This window comes from Carassius carassius, chromosome 35, assembly GCF_963082965.1.
Source record: "Carassius carassius chromosome 35, fCarCar2.1, whole genome shotgun sequence".
Lineage (NCBI taxonomy): Eukaryota > Metazoa > Chordata > Actinopteri > Cypriniformes > Cyprinidae > Carassius > Carassius carassius.
In genome coordinates this window covers 14,557,745-14,572,689 of record NC_081789.1, presented here as the reverse complement: position 1 = coordinate 14,572,689, position 14,945 = coordinate 14,557,745, and the positions used below count along the sequence as shown (strand labels likewise).

Genomic DNA, 14,945 nt, shown 5'->3' with positions numbered 1-14,945 from the left:
TACAATGGTTCAGTAAGTAAGAATTTAATATTGTGTTATTTTAAACACGTTGTTGTCTGTTTTGCTAAATTTTGCCAACGAACATATAAAAACAAAGCAGAACTGTTAATCTCCGACCAACACACAGCAGCATTTCATTTCTTAATGCACGTTTTGAACGAATTGGGTAAACCATTTGGCGCATTGAACCAGTGGCTATAGTCGCATTGGATTTGAAGAGGCGTTGCACAGACCGATCGGTGTATGACATCAAAGGACTGCGAAAGCGATTCAAAAGCATAAGGAGCCATCTGCTCTCTAAGCTCTTGTGGTACTTTGATGTCACACACCGATCAGTCTGACGGTGATGATCTGCTTCAAGTCGAACAAGCCTAATGATTCAATGGACCATTCATAAAAAAAATTCATTTCACCCCTGAATAAATCAGCCATTTAAACGAATCAAATCAATGAATAAATATCTTGATGACTTAATCATTAAGACGTTTACCTCCACCTACTGGCAGCTTTAGTTTATTTTTTAGAGTATCATTTCATTAAAGAAATTATTTAATATTTCCATAATAGTAATACTAAAATTAATAAAAAAATAAAAAATAAAGGTAATAGCCGCATTTCTACCACTGGAACTTTACCCAGGAACTAGGGACTTTGGTCTGGTACTCTGTGTGTTTCCACCGCAGGAACCAGGATCTAAATAAAGTTCCGGGTAAAAAAATGCCCCTCAGAATGTCCCTGCTGGCAAGGTAGAACTTTTTCAAAGTTCTGGAACTTTCGGGGGCGGGACTTGAGTGCTAAACATGCTGATTGGTTGAGTTCATGCAGCATTTTGATTTTAACCGGATTCGGATCATTTTCAAAATATTACTGTTATTGTGTCATGAAATGTAATTTTGTATTGTCATTTTGTATGAAATGTAAAAGTATTTAAGTTGAGAATGTAGTTAAATGTAGCTTAAAACTCAAATCTGTGGTTTATGTATAAAGACACCACCTATTTAAAAATGTGTTTGGCCGACCTCGGAGACGTCAGCTTCAGGCGATCAGCGAGAGCTCAGTGCTCATGTATCCACCGAGAGCACTCTCACCTCGACTAGACCTTCTGATATGTGCTGCTGGCTCTGATGTCTCTTTAGTGGTTAAACATAAAATATAATTTGTATAATTGTTCCGGGTTATTTCGGTGGAAACGCAACAATAATTCACAAACCAAATGATAAACAAAAATGACAATTGTGTCATCATTTACTCCCCTTCATGGTCAAGAGGAGTATATGTAATACATTTGATCAAACTAAATATTTCTTGCTGATGCTACTTTTTGTAATGTCTGTTTGATGCTTTACACAACAATGATTTTAAATGATCTTATGGGAGTAATTTCTCAGCCAAATGTATTAATATATTAGATTAAATTAATAAATTAGATTAAATATTTTAATCGCTTACCAGCCCTAACACGTAAATACATTATATATAGATATATAAAGTTACAATAGACAGACAGATAAAACAAAAGAGACAGACAGGATGGATGGATGGATGGATCGATAAATAGATAGATATATCTATATAGATCGAAAAATGACAGACAGACAGATACACTTTTTTGTCCTTTGTGCTTTACAAAACAATAATGAATACAGAATAATTTACAAACCTAGTAAATGAATTAAATATAATCTACAACATTTCTTCAATAAAGTTCTTTTATTTTAATAATCAGTTAAACAGCTCTGCTAAACAACAAAGCTTTCTCTAACTCTGATAGGGTTGTTTTTCTTCTGAAGAAGCGCATCTCGAGCATACAAAAGGAAGCCAGAATTCCCTAAAGATCCGCAACATCAGTTACCACAATGTTCCTCCATAAATCTTGCATGTCTCTATGGGATAGCCCTAACTTCAACGAGACTGGAACTCGTAAGTGAATGTGGAGACACACAATGTATTTCTTCAGTGTTTCTGAAAAGCAGTTTAATATGATAACAATACATATTAATTATTTTTGGGCTTTTGGATGACTTAATATAGGCTACTTATGTCAGCTAATGGTAGGCATTTATGTTCTGTTTATATTTCCACATTCTTTGCAGGATACAGTGAACACTTTTTTTATATGTTAAAGGTGTCATTTTGTGACAAAATATTGAGTAGAACTAAAATCTTCTTGCAAAATTATTTAATTCTTTCAGTCAAATGTGTGAAAGAGCCACACTAGCAATGAATGTCACATAAAAATAGCATAAAGATGTAAAACAACATGGGCACTTTCCAAAAATCAACCTCAGCATGGAAGCAATTTAAAGACCTCAAGGTCACGGCTGTCAAAACTGCAAGAACTCTTGCCTTAGTTTGCTCGTAAACTTGTTTTCTTGAACTGCCAAGGACTGTTTCTTTTAATAGACATTAATAAGTTTGCTCTTTACAAAGATTCTTTAAGTACGGGAAGCAACATCTGACAAGCCGCAGCTGTGCAAATGCTGGGGTCTATTGGCGCAAAGTTGCTCTTAAACAAGTTTTCTAACCAAAATTACAGAGAGTAGCACAACACAATATTGTAATTAAAATGAGACAAAACCACTTTACAAAGAGTGTGTATTGTTGCCAAATGTTACAAATTACAAATTACAAATGTGATTTAGAATCATGTTGTCTTGGGCCTTTCTGTGGAATTCAGCTCCTCATGTTTCAACCATGTTCTTGATCAAATCTTAAGTTGTCTGATTCACTCTGATACCAAAGAAGCTATGAGAATACTTTCTTGCGCAAAGAAAACAAATGATGTCATTTTAATGGTGTCCATACTACCTTTCTGGTCCTTAAACATGCCAGTTCCGTTGCTGTCTATGGAGGGTCAGAAAGCTTTAGGATTTCATTAAAAATATCTTCATTTGTGCGTCAAAGATAAATTTACAGGTTTTACAGGTTTGGAACAACATGAAGGTGAGTAAATAAATGACAAAATTTTGTTTGAACTTTTCCTTTTAAATGCTAAATATATCGACACACACACACACACACACATACATATATATATATATATATATACACATTAAGGAAGATTAATAAATGCTGTAAAATATTGTTAACTATGATTTCATGTGAGCTACTGCATTAACTAATGCTAATGTATAAAAAATGTAACCCAGAACTTCAACAATACATACAAACACAATGAAAACTACATAATAAACCATTAACAGCAACATTAATGATCTAGAAACTGTATATGTAAGAAACTTACTAAAATAAGATTTTTATAACATAAAACAAACAAAATAAAAAGTCTAGTGTTGGGTTTGTTTTTCCCCCAAGCCATGCAATGCAGCAAGGGCTCTGACAAGCCCATACAGACAACACTCCTACCCATCATAAGATATGTACTGTACCTGTGGGGAACCATCTGCTTCTTAAACCTGTCATTGACAACAGGAGAAAAACCTTGTTTCCACCCCCCAAAACAAAAAACAAGACAAAAAAAACAACAAAAAAAAACTCTCTGAAGTCTAAACAAAATGCAAACCTGACTCGCTATGAGTGTGCAACATCTGTCCAGAACACAAACCGGCACTTATGAGCAGAGCACAACAGCTCCATGGCGCTGATATTAACATTTCTTTACAGTCAACCAGTGTGCCTTTATACAGAGATCTAACAGTGGAGCTCTGCTGGAGTTCTGGCATGGCTGAGGGGATGTATATTTATCTTCTTTATAGTTTGCACAGAGGAAAGCCGACTGTTCGTCCTTCCCACTTTTTTCTCCCTAACGGACAAAGATTACGCGGTCCACGGAGAAACATGTCCCCACAGCACTCTGGAGAAGAGAGCAGAGGTGTTCCATTTAGGAAAACACAGTCTCTTGGTCTCAATGTCTGTCTTTTTGTCTGGATTGAGACACGCATCTCGGTGACTCAACCCTTTTTATTGATTTTTTCAAAGAGGCTGCTAGGAACATTCGCCCTCTATAAATGGAGACTGCAGGCTTGATTCAAAAAGGCAAATTTAAGGAGAGAGCAAAATGTTTCTCTCAGCCTTCAATTCACTCTAAATTGTCCTACTGGGTGGCCTGACAAAGTCTGAAAGGTTTAGATTAAAAAAGAAAAGAAAAAAAAGAAAAGAGGCCCATCAGTCACTCTTCTTTATATAGCCTTTGTCAGGATAAGCACAGCACCACCTGTGTGTTTGACTGTAATTACAGGGACAACTATTTCACAAAGCATGAAATTTCAGAGAAACAGAAGGTGTTTATTAAATCAGCATGCAATTGGTGTGAAAAGCTATTTTATTTACGTTGAATTCTGGTTTACTAAGGTGATACTGAGAAGACATTTGATAATTGGACATCTATCTAACTTAAATTTGCATTTATTTAAGTAGCACACAGGGGCGTCACTAGGCCCTTTTTAGGGGGGCTTCAAACTCATTTGAAACGGCGGCAAGCTGCGTCAAGTTTCGGCTCCTCCCCTTATCTGAGTCTGCTTGGAGTTAGCGCATTTTTCAATCTTCAGTGGCGCCGAGCAGAGCGAACATCAGAGAGTACAAGGTGTGTCGTGAGTGCATTTATTGATAGATTGCTATGATATTACATCTGCATCGGTGCAGTTCTTTGTCATAAATGCATTGCAGTTTACATAATGTAATGTTACTGGAGCATTGGGAGCACACGGGACGGCTCGGTTTCTCATCCAATACCAATACGTTTCGCTGCGTTCACCTTCAGCCCTTGTGTGATAGTTGTTTTTTATTCCTACAAAAATGAAGCGATTAACACCCATGAAAACATACTTTAGAAAACGATCATGATTTATTTTATTTATTTACTTTTTAAACTTTAAAACATATTATTTTGTATTTTGGCATTACATTATGCTGCCATGCACAGAAATGATTAAAGACACACATCATTATCTGAAAGCACTAGATGGCCCAGAGAGAGAACATCATTATTATTTTGGAGTTTTTTTGTTTTGTATTAATAAATATAGTTTTGTATTAAGTAATAATGAATCAGGAGGAGTGTACATACATATATTAGAGTAAGAGTAAAAGGGATTTGTGATTTTCTTTTAAGTACTTGATTTATAGAAGTGGCAAATTGATAATTCATGTTGTTATTTTTAATAAATAGAAATAAATATAGAACAGATTAATCATATTGCCAATAGACAGTTACATTAATACACGTTTAGCTGGTTAGTTGAATGATTTGAAATTAAATAGATTTTCACGGGGTGACTTGGTGAATATCCAACCATATTGTTGATTACAAAGGCTAAAAAGCTTAAAAAAAAAATAATAAATTATATTTCATTGTTGATGGACTTAGTTACCTAGCTTTCCTGGTAGCTTTGTCTGAGAAAATGATTCATAAATCAACCTATCAGTTGACCCTATGTTTACTTTCTTCACTGACAGACAAAAATAAAAAGCCTATATCAGTCAAAGCTCAGCTTTACGAGGGAAAAGACAGAGCAAGATAAAAACCAAGAGAAAAAGAGTGTGATGCTGATGAGGTGAGAAAAAAAACAGCTGCCCGCACATGGTTTTAAAGCTATTGTCATCCAATTTTTTAAATTTTTTAAATTAAAATTTTTTAAATTTTTTTTACATTTTTTTCCATATTTTCTTAAAATGCACATATATAGATCAGAGAAATCAAAATTTTCTCGGGGGAGCATGCCCCCGAATCCTCCTAAATACCTCACATTCGGTACCTCAGTGATTATAAAACTGTGCCATATGCATGTTACTGGATGAATGAATGAAACTAGTTAATAATGAGCATTAGAGCATAAACACATTTTTTTTTTTACATCATACCCTCATTGGGGGCTGAGCCCCCCTAAAATGAAAATCCTAGAATCGCCCCTGGTAGCACACACTTTAATCCAAAGCGACTTATAAACGGAGAACACTGCAAGCAATTTAACATGAGAGAACAACATTTGCTGTACACAGTGCCAAGTTTTAAGTTATAAAGGATTAGTACAAGTACTAATATAAGTACACTGTAAAAAATTGCTGTAGTTTCTACAGCTAAATTTTACAGAATATTACTGTATAAACGTTTTACAAGATGCAGCTGTAATTCGCAATGCATTATGGGTCAAATAAGGTTTTACAGTTGTTATCAGTATATTTCCACGTCAACTGTAATTCATTTACAGGAAGCAGGTGTTGTCACTGTAGCTCCTGCTTTTTACACTAACTTATTGTAGTGTGGCATTATGGGATTGCGCACGCATCATTCAAATCCGATATCCAGCCGACTGGAGCAGCATGAGAACGATTGAAGATTAGAGGCTTTATTCATAATTCCTGGTAAATTCACTTAATTATACTTAAGAAATATATCCTTTTATATTTATTTAAGTTAATGTATTCGCGATATCATGTCACAATAGCCTCCTATCATGACATTTAGACAAGAAAAAAAAAATACTAAAAATTTTGACTAAGGAAACATCCGTGAGACTGATTCTGATTATATTAACGTTTCATTCAACATCAAAACAAGCTAACCGGCACACATAAACTCACGGAAAATACATGACGTAAATGTTCAACTGTTGAGTTTATTTATAACATATGATGTAAGTAGCATAACAAGTGAGCCGTTTTGCTGAGAATCACGATTCCATAGTTCAATAAACAATTAGTTAACAAGTTAATTACTTTTTTAGACACAATATATTTACAGTTGTTCTATATCACCAACGAAAATAGTTCCAAACAAAGATCAAAGCAAAACTATTTTGCTCATCCTCAAATCAAAACTCGGTGGTGTTTTTGATGAATGGTTCAGCTTTTTGAACGGATCGGTTCAATGAATGACTCACTCATTACGTTATTTGCTGCCACCTAATGGCGGTTTAGTCTCACGTTTAAAAAGTATCATTGCATTTTCCCAAAATGTATTAATTGTATTTTCAAAAAATAATGTAAAAAATTAATGTCATAACACAGTTGTAATTGGGCACTGTAAATTATTTAATTTGACTAGTGGTAAAGTTCTACAATGTAATATTATAAGTAAATTTTTTGATAAAATGTAAGAGTTTGTTTATTCTAAAATATATGCCTTTTGGGGTTTTAATTTTGGTCTCATTTATGTAAATGCTTTAAAGAAATCACAAGATTATTTTCTTTTTCTTGTCGGTGCAAAGAATAGCAGCTGATGTGGAGAAATGTTTGATGCTTCAAAACTCTGAAGCTGATTTTATTAGGTAATATATTAATTATTTAAATCATTTGATAAACTTGTAATATAGATTAAATTTTATATTGAAATACTGCATTGTAGGTTACATTACTGCTTGTATTTATTCATTTCAGGTGCACCCAGTGGCTTTTGACTATTTGAGGCTCAGATGGTTGTGAATTCATACCTCAACTTTGTAGCTGGATTTGCAGTCTTATTACAACTTCAGTCTGGCATCCCGGGGAAGGCATCTTTTGCACACTTGAATTTCTTAAAGGTAACATGTTTTACTTGAGTAATTTCATTTGCAAAAAATGTCACTTATTTAGTTTAAAGGGTTACTCCACCCCATAATGAAAATTTAGTCATTAATCACTCCCCGCCCATGCCTTTCCAAACCCGTCTTTGGAACACAATTTAAGATATTTTGGATGAGAACTGGGAGGTTTGTGACTGTCCCACTGACTGCCAAACAATTAACAATGTCTAAGCCCAGAGTATGAAAAGTATGAAAAGCATCGTCAGAATACTCCATCCTCCATCAGTGGTTCAACTGTAAATTTACGAAGCTACGAGAATACTTTTTGTATGCAAAGAAAACAAAAATAACAACTTTATTCAACAAAGTCGTTATTTTTTATTATATCAGCTGCACCACACGGTTACGGTGTTTTCATTCAAATCAAAGCGTAAATAAACATAGAAAGTGTATCAGTGTGACTCAGCTGACACAGAACAGCGTATGCAGTTTGTGTCCAGAAGATACTCTCCAAAATGGGGCTACGCTGATGCAGAGGAGACGAATTGTTGAATAAAGTCGTTATTTTTGTTTTCTTTGCATACAAAAAGTATTGTCGTCGCTTCATAACATTACGGTTGAACCACTGGTGGACTACACTGATGATGTCTTTCATACTTTTCTGGGCCTTGACAGTGGTATTTACTTGGCAGTCAATGGGACAGTCTCAATCCTCCCGGTTGCATCCAAAATACCTTAAATTGTGTTCCGAAGATGAACGAAGCTTTAATGGGTTTGGAACGACATGGGAGTAAGTGATTAATAAAGATTTTCATTTTGGGGTGGAGTAACCCTTTAAGTGCTGGTCAATTCTGATGTATTGTATAAGTGGCATTTTGACATTTATTTTATTGAGCTAGTTTCATTCAGTACTTAACTTTATCCTGATGCTTCTGCTTGTTTTTATGTGCAGATGTTTTCTTGGAATCACAACACTCACTGGATACAAGATGGACACAGAGGCAAAACAAGTGGAAAAGTCTCAGAGAAGAGGAACAACCCTCGTGTGTGCTCATCTCAGAAAGTTGATGAACTTTCACTATGTAGTTATTACATTGTCTTTTGCAGGAATATTCTTCTTATTTAATATAACATAAGCTCAAACAACATAATTTGTGATTTAATGTTGATTCCAGTATTTTATTTTAATCCTTTTATTTAAAAAAAATTTTTTTTTACCACAATTATACAAATTCTGTTGATTGACCTTCATTTTTATAGAAAGTTAATGTTCTACACTGAATATGCCTTATTTTTTAACAGGTATTTGTAGTTATTTTGTGATGCTGTGTTATTTTTATGATAAGATTTTAACTGTTGAAAGACTCAACATTTTATTTTTACCAGTAAAAGCCTTGCAATGTCTTTCTGCCAGTTTTAAAAAATACGTATTTGCAACATCATTGACTTGGTTTTTATTCAGTTGTAAATGTATTAAGATAGAGCTCATGATAATGCATTTATATCAGTATTTTATAGTTTACTGTTAAAATTATTCTTTACAGCAGTTTCATTGTTAAATTATTACAACATCATATTGGATTTAGGGGTATTTACAGGATTTTATTGGCAACTTTTGTTGCCAGGTAAATACTGTACTTTAGTGAAATTACAAAATAATGCTGTAAACTAAACTACAAGTTTAATTCAATGTTACTGTAAAAAATACTACAAACTACTGTATTTCACATACAGCAATTAACTGTAATTTGTTTTGCAGTAATGTCCTGTAATCCATTTTACAGCAATTAACATCATTTTTACAGGAATTTATTGGCAACTTTTTTGCCAGTGAAATCCTGTACATTTTACAGTTCAGTTTTTACAGTGTGCGTTTTTTGGAATTTTACAGAATACAATGTTTAATAACATCTATTAAAATTAATTAATACATTTAAATTAATTTATTTTAATTAACATTTTTAAATAAATATTGTTTTAAGTAATAAAAATAAGAACAAAAATAGAATAGAATAACTTGTATTTTATGTAGGTATTAATAAGGTATTAAACATTAGTACATAAACTACATATAGAGAAAGAATGAAAGAAAAGAAAGAAAGAAAGATAAGAACTCCTATTTAATAGATAAAAAAAGCATTTTATTTAAATTGACATTAAATCAATCAATAAACAATGAAATCATTAAAACAAGAATTCCTATACACACACACACACACACACACACACACACGCACACGCACACGCACACGCACACGCGCACGCACACACACACACGCGCACACACACACACACACACAAATTCACAGATATAGAGTAATTTTGCAGCTGTAACTACATCCAATGTATTTACCACTAAATACAGGAGCTTGTTTGGAAAAAAGCATAATCTGAACTCCAGATGAGAACTGGGGCCATAAAGAGCATACAGAGTTCAAGGCTTATTTTAGAAACCGAGTGGAGCAGTTCAACAAACACATAAGAGAAAACCTGCGAAAAGCCAGTGCCTGCAGATCCCAGCGCTTTCTGAATAAATGTTTTTACTGAAGAAGGGATTTTGTTTGTGAAAGCTGGCGTGCAGGTATTTGGTTTTGCAGCAGGGCAGCTGCTAAATGTGTAGACTGGGGCTTGTTCAATGATCTGAAAGCTTTGATTCAAAAGCTCAGTCAAACAGGGAGAACTGAGATTATTTGAGCAACCATAAGAATTGCATTTTCAGAACGGTGCCAATGGACTGTAATGGGCTTGGAATGAAGAGTGCGTGTGTGACAGACCTCCCTGTCCCTGCTGGGCATAAACGCCATTACCACTGCACTCACTGTGCATATTTAATGAATGGGGTGCTAATTAAAAGGTTTGTGTTCCATTTGTGTGTGTGAGACGGGTGTTAGACATTGAAATTCACACTCATTCTGTAACACAGATGGTGAACAGCCACAAGAACACAATCTTAAAAATCAATGGGTCAATGAGCTACTAGTCTGTGTTACTACTCACTAGGTTGTGCTTACAGACAGCTCGGTTCTCCAGGAGTTCACTTCCAGTCAGAGCTGATCACTAAGCTAAAACACTGACCTTGTCTTTCCACTCCATTAGCCCCAATAGACCCCCTTTGCCTTTGACATTCAGCTCTACAATTACTTACTGAAATCCGCCTGCTGAATTTACATTGATTATAATACATGTTCTCCAGGGAAGGGAGTCCTGTAATTTAAGCTGGGGGAAGGTGACTGAGTTTATCGATGCTATTACAGTAGGTCTCCATGATTTAGTCCATAACACACTATTAAAAAAAAAAAAGCATTTAGTTCTGTAGTCATTCAGAAAGCATAGCTCAAGGACAATTTACAACACAGGACCAACTATTTAAAAAATAGATGTATCAAAATGTATGGAAATAAAACTGTATACAAAGGAAATCAATTATATAAACTTATATTTTCCTAAGTAAATTAACTAATATATTTTTATATATTTTGTGTATTACTTTTCAGTACATTTCAATGTATGTTTAAATGAAATATACACATATATATATACATATATATACAAGGAGAGTGATGGGGTGCTGCGCCAGATGACCTGGCCTCCACAGTCACCGGACCTGAACCCAATCGAGATGGTTTAGGGGTGAGCTGGACCGCAGACAGAAGGCCAAAGGGCCAAAAAGTGCTAAACATCTCTGGGAACTCCTTCAAGACTGTTGGAAGACCATTTCAGGTGACTACCTCTTGAAGCTCATCAAGAGAATGCCAAGAGTGTGCAAAGCAGTAATCAAAGCAAAAGGTGGCTACTTTGAAGAACCTAGAATATGACATATTTTCAGTTGTTTCACACTTTTTTGTTATGTATATAATTCCACATGTGTTAATTCATAGTTTTGATGCCTTCAGTGTGAATCTACAATTTTTATAGTCATGAAAATAAAGAAATCTTTTTGAACGAGAAGATGTGTCCAAACTTTTGGTCTGTACTAATATATATATATATATATATATATATATATATATATATATATATATATATATATATATATATATATATATATATATATATATATATTAAAGATTATAGACTTGCTTATTTAAATATAAGATTATATTTATTAAAAAGTAGGATTATAGACTTGCAATAAAGTATATTTTAGGTTTTATAAGTCAAATGTTTCCACAGGTTCAAATCTAAACTATTAATTCTAAACTTCAGGAATCTGATTGTAAACACACCATACTGTACATTACTGTTTCTGGGTCCAGATGTATCAAACCCCAAAAGCAAATAACATACAGTGCTATTATACACTCTATGTGTGCTGTAGCACTACTGAAAAATCCTAAACTTGTTTGGCCGATTCATCTTTTCTAAATCATTAAAATACTAGTGTCTTGAGTGTGGAGACTGTTGTGTACACTGTGAGTTTTTTAAAAGCTTAAAGTTGTGATATTAATGAATAGCGCCCATGAACAGCTGTAGAGAGTAGAGTATCTAGTACACTTGAAATGGAGCAATTGCTTGGACCCGGAAACAGTATTCGATATATCATAAATTATCAAGCAGATACTAATAGTGGTGCTTATCTCAGCAAGCTCCATTACTTAACATGCAAAATGAAATCCAGAGCTCTCCTGTAACGTGCTGTCATGTTGTGTTGTCTGGGATACAAATGCTGACCTGTGTGAGAGATGAGTGGGTGTTCAGCTCTATGGCAGGGGGACTCCGGGGCCCATGTGGCCCCCCGGCAGGGCACTCCTCTGGGCAACAGCAGCAGCAGGCTGTGCAGCAGGACGAGGTAGTGGGCCAGGGGCGTTCCCTCCACGGGGGGAGCCATGGGGGTCCAGGGGACGCTGCTCAGTACTGCTGGGGCAGGAGCATAGGGCGCTGGGCATCTGCCACGGAAATCTGAAGAGAAAATGAGAGAATGACTGAACGAGCGCGATAAGGTTTGATTGATTTCGTTGGTTAAACTTTATAACTTTCATAAGCTTCATTAATAAGTCATTTAAAAAAATCACTATGTAACAGATCATTACTTAAAGGCAGGACCTGATGATAATGACTGGCTGATCGTACTGTATATTCTCCCACTTTTTACACAGGAAATATATACATGGAGATTCATACAATTTTAATACCATTACATAACATTTTATTATGTGAGAAGAAAGCATCTTGAAACTATCACATCACAATAAATTAAACAGGTTAGTGGTCATTATGTAAAAATATGCTGCAAAATACGAGGATTGACTGATCAGATTTGATTCTCTGATGAATATGAAGTTCAAAACAACAGCAACAATTTATTTGAAATAAAATAGAAATGATTTATACCATCATACTGTAAATGTCTTTATTGTGACTTTTCATCAATTTAATCCAAACATTTCTATGTTTTTTATTCTTTTAACAAAACGTATCAAAAACATTTGAACGGTAATGTATCAGTTTCCTTTCTACATGAATAAACTAAATGTAAAAATATTTAAATAGAAAAGAGTTATTTTTAATTGTAATAATATTTCAAATGATTACAGTTTTACTGCACTTTTGAACAAATAAATGGAGCCTTATTGGGGGAGCATAGGGTCTCAACAAAAGTTTTCCAGCAGACTTGGTTTTGGGCCTTAATCTTAATTATTTTCAACTTTAAACTGCTTTATATTTTTATTAAAAGTGATATATACTGATATATAACTGTGATTAACATGACAGAGTAACAGAGCATCAGGCAGAGAGTGCAGCCAGATAAAGAAATGGCAGCTGTTGAGGTTGTCACATTCATCTCCCCAACCTCCTGCACTCTCATCTTTGACCTCTGACCCCACTTCCATGAATCAGCACAGGGAGCTGCACTCCAGCTCCTCTGAAGAGCCGTAGACTATCAGAGAACATACCGCAGAGCACACACACTCCACAGGGGCCCCTCACACTGCTCACATGCAGCCAGAAAAAACTCCATCTAGTTTTGCACTCCTGAGAAACTTACAGTGTTATAGATTGCTTTCAGACTCATGGGCTGAAGAGCAAAAGCTCTGACAGAGGTCTGATATTCACCAATAAAGCACATTCTATAAATAGCGCTTTCTTTCTTTAATACTTGCACACGACTATTAAAGGGATAGTTCACCCAAAAGTGAAAATTCTGTCATTAATTACTCACCCTCATGTCGTTTCAAACCTGGAAGACCTTCATTCATCTTCGGAACACAAATTAAGATGTTTTGAATTTGCCCTGAAGAAGGCCACAGAGGCCGAAACATGTTGGCATGTTTTTAATGGATAGCAAGTTCTGTGAGTGCCTCAGAACCACTGTTTGTTTGGGACAAATTAAGATATTTTTGATGAAAACCGAGAGCTGTCTGACCCTGATAAATAAATAAAAAAACTCGACTGCGGGTCTCCTGGATTGACTTTGCAGCACGACTAGCACTTGTGCCGCAATGCTTGTCAATCAAAAATCACTCCATCATCCTTCCTTTCCTTGGGATAACCTCTCTACACTACGACAGTAAAGATGAAATTGAGTCAGTCTGCACAAAGGGCAATACAGAACTCGATTACGCCAAAGTTGCTCTCATCAGCAGGGACCACAGGGACTCAGTAACTGACACACTGCAGATCTGAATGGCCTGTTGATGGGTCTGGAGACTCATGTCTGTAGTGCATGGAAACAGGGCTTTACATCTTTTTGAACACACACACACACACACACACACACACACACACACAGTTTCCTGTCAGTAGATGCTGGACAGAGTGGAGCCACAGTGTTTTTTTGTTTGTTTTTCTCTTACGTTCAATTCCCATTTGATATTCAATTACATTATTATCAAGCACACACACTCATAAACAACACATCAAATGGCAAAATACAGTTAATAAGGAATTCAATTTGGTTCTTTGGGTGAATGTTAGTTTTTTTGAGTCTAAACACTTGCACAACATTAAAATCATCATTTCTTTTGAACATTCCCACTGATTTTATATTGTAGCTCAATGCAGGTTTTAAACACTTTAGCGTGGATGAATAACTTGACTGTGAAAAGTGTAAACATCCATTAAAGTTTTTTATGAGAATTAATTTGCTAGGAAGTCTCAAATCAGATACAGACAGTGCTGATTTGAAACTGATGTAATCTGCATTACGTAATCAGATTCCAAAAATGAAGTCCTTGTAATTATATTACATTTTAAATACTTTTAATCCGTCTACAGCTATTATTTTATTGATTACATCTCATTCACACAATAGTATTAAATTATTATTATTATTATGAATTCAATTAAAATCACTAAACCTAGTTCTTGTTGCTAATTACAAAACAAATGGAATATATTTTCTTTCTATTGTTGTATCAATATTGTGTCAAGATTGTTATTTAAATCAATGTGATAAAGTTAGGTCAAAAGTAACCAAAAAGTAGATCGATTATATTACAAAAAATGTAAAGGATTACGATACTAACTCAAATTTTTGTAAACTAA

General features: G+C 34.8%; 1 protein-coding gene across 4 annotated transcripts in view; it reads right to left on the bottom strand.

Annotated features, from left to right (window-relative positions):
- The window catches only part of sema5a (sema domain, seven thrombospondin repeats (type 1 and type 1-like), transmembrane domain (TM) and short cytoplasmic domain, (semaphorin) 5A), a 145,129-nt gene that overhangs the window by 91,280 nt on the left and 38,904 nt on the right, over nucleotides 1-14,945 (bottom strand). For all 4 annotated transcript variants that reach the window (XR_009425594.1, XM_059524531.1, XM_059524529.1 and 1 more), the window contains exon 2: nucleotides 12,132-12,359. Coding sequence is in view for 3 of the 4 variants with exons in the window: in XM_059524531.1 (XP_059380514.1) it covers nucleotides 12,132-12,288 (157 nt within the window). In the remaining variant the exon portion in view is untranslated. The remainder of the gene's footprint in view (nucleotides 1-12,131; nucleotides 12,360-14,945) is intronic.